The 940-nt window shown below is 34.3% G+C and overlaps 1 protein-coding gene across 1 annotated transcript in view; it reads left to right on the top strand.

Moving 5' to 3' along the window:
• The window catches only part of LOC115416160 (anion exchange protein 3-like), a 21,593-nt gene extending 21,473 nt beyond the window's left edge, over positions 1 to 120 (top strand). Inside the window, exon 5 of the mRNA XM_030129881.1 lies at positions 108 to 120. Within this exon, the coding sequence (XP_029985741.1) occupies positions 108 to 120 (13 nt within the window). The remainder of the gene's footprint in view (positions 1 to 107) is intronic.
• Positions 121 to 940: the final 820 nt, after the last annotated feature.

The raw sequence follows: 940 nt of genomic DNA, 5'->3' as shown, positions 1-940 counted from the left end.
AAATGTGAATAATTTGAACAAATATGAACAACCTGAAATGTCTAAAGAAAATTAAGTGCAATTTTAACAATTTTCTGCCTGTTCCTAAATGTTTTGTGCCTTTGTAGATCTGATGTGTAATGCATATGTCTAAAAAATGAAAAGTCGAGGCAGAATATGGATAAAATTTTACCTATATTTCTTAAATTTCTTTTTTTTTCTCAGGTTATTCACATCCTTTTTGTTTGGATAGTTTGTAAATGTAAATATTGGCATAATTGAATGTTATTTTTTGCACTAAAACAATTTGGAGTTGTGATTATTTATTGGCTATGATGCTAATTTTTTACTGGTCCAGCCCACTGCAGATAAAATTGGGCTGAATTTGGCCCACGGAAGAAATTGAATTTGACACCCCTGATGTCAAGTGTCATGAGATAACTTTGGTTATGATTTGGCGCTATATAAATAAAATTTTGTTGATTGATTGATTAATTGATTGATTGCAAAGCTGGTAGAAATTAACAAGGAAGCAGTGGTTAAATTGAAATGCTAATTGTGATTAGCATCTTTGCATGACTTAGACTAGTGCAGTGTTTGGGGTCACCTTTACTTTCTAGTAACTGATAAAAAAACAAACAAAAAAAAAACAATAAAAACTTCCTAATATAAATCTGTGTTGAGTTGACAGAGCCAATCCAAACTGTGGTTGTGAAACTGCAGCACTGTGGTTCTGTTTGTGTGTCAGATGTTCACTGTGGTCAGTTTCAGATGCTGCAGCTCTTTCATCATTCGTAGTTTCAGTTGTTGTTTGTTCAGTATTAATTGTCCTCCTTGTAACTGCTGATTTTAATTAGACTTTTATTATTGGTGATGTCAGAAACTGTTGGGCAGGATGTTGTTGAACTAGCGTTAGTGAAGAATAGGTGTCATGGGTCCTCATGAGCCCCCCCCCCCCCCC

This window comes from Sphaeramia orbicularis, unplaced genomic scaffold (genome assembly GCF_902148855.1).
Source record: "Sphaeramia orbicularis unplaced genomic scaffold, fSphaOr1.1, whole genome shotgun sequence".
Lineage (NCBI taxonomy): Eukaryota > Metazoa > Chordata > Actinopteri > Kurtiformes > Apogonidae > Sphaeramia > Sphaeramia orbicularis.
Note: the sequence above shows the minus strand (reverse complement) of the source record. Positions and strands in the feature narration are given on the sequence as shown.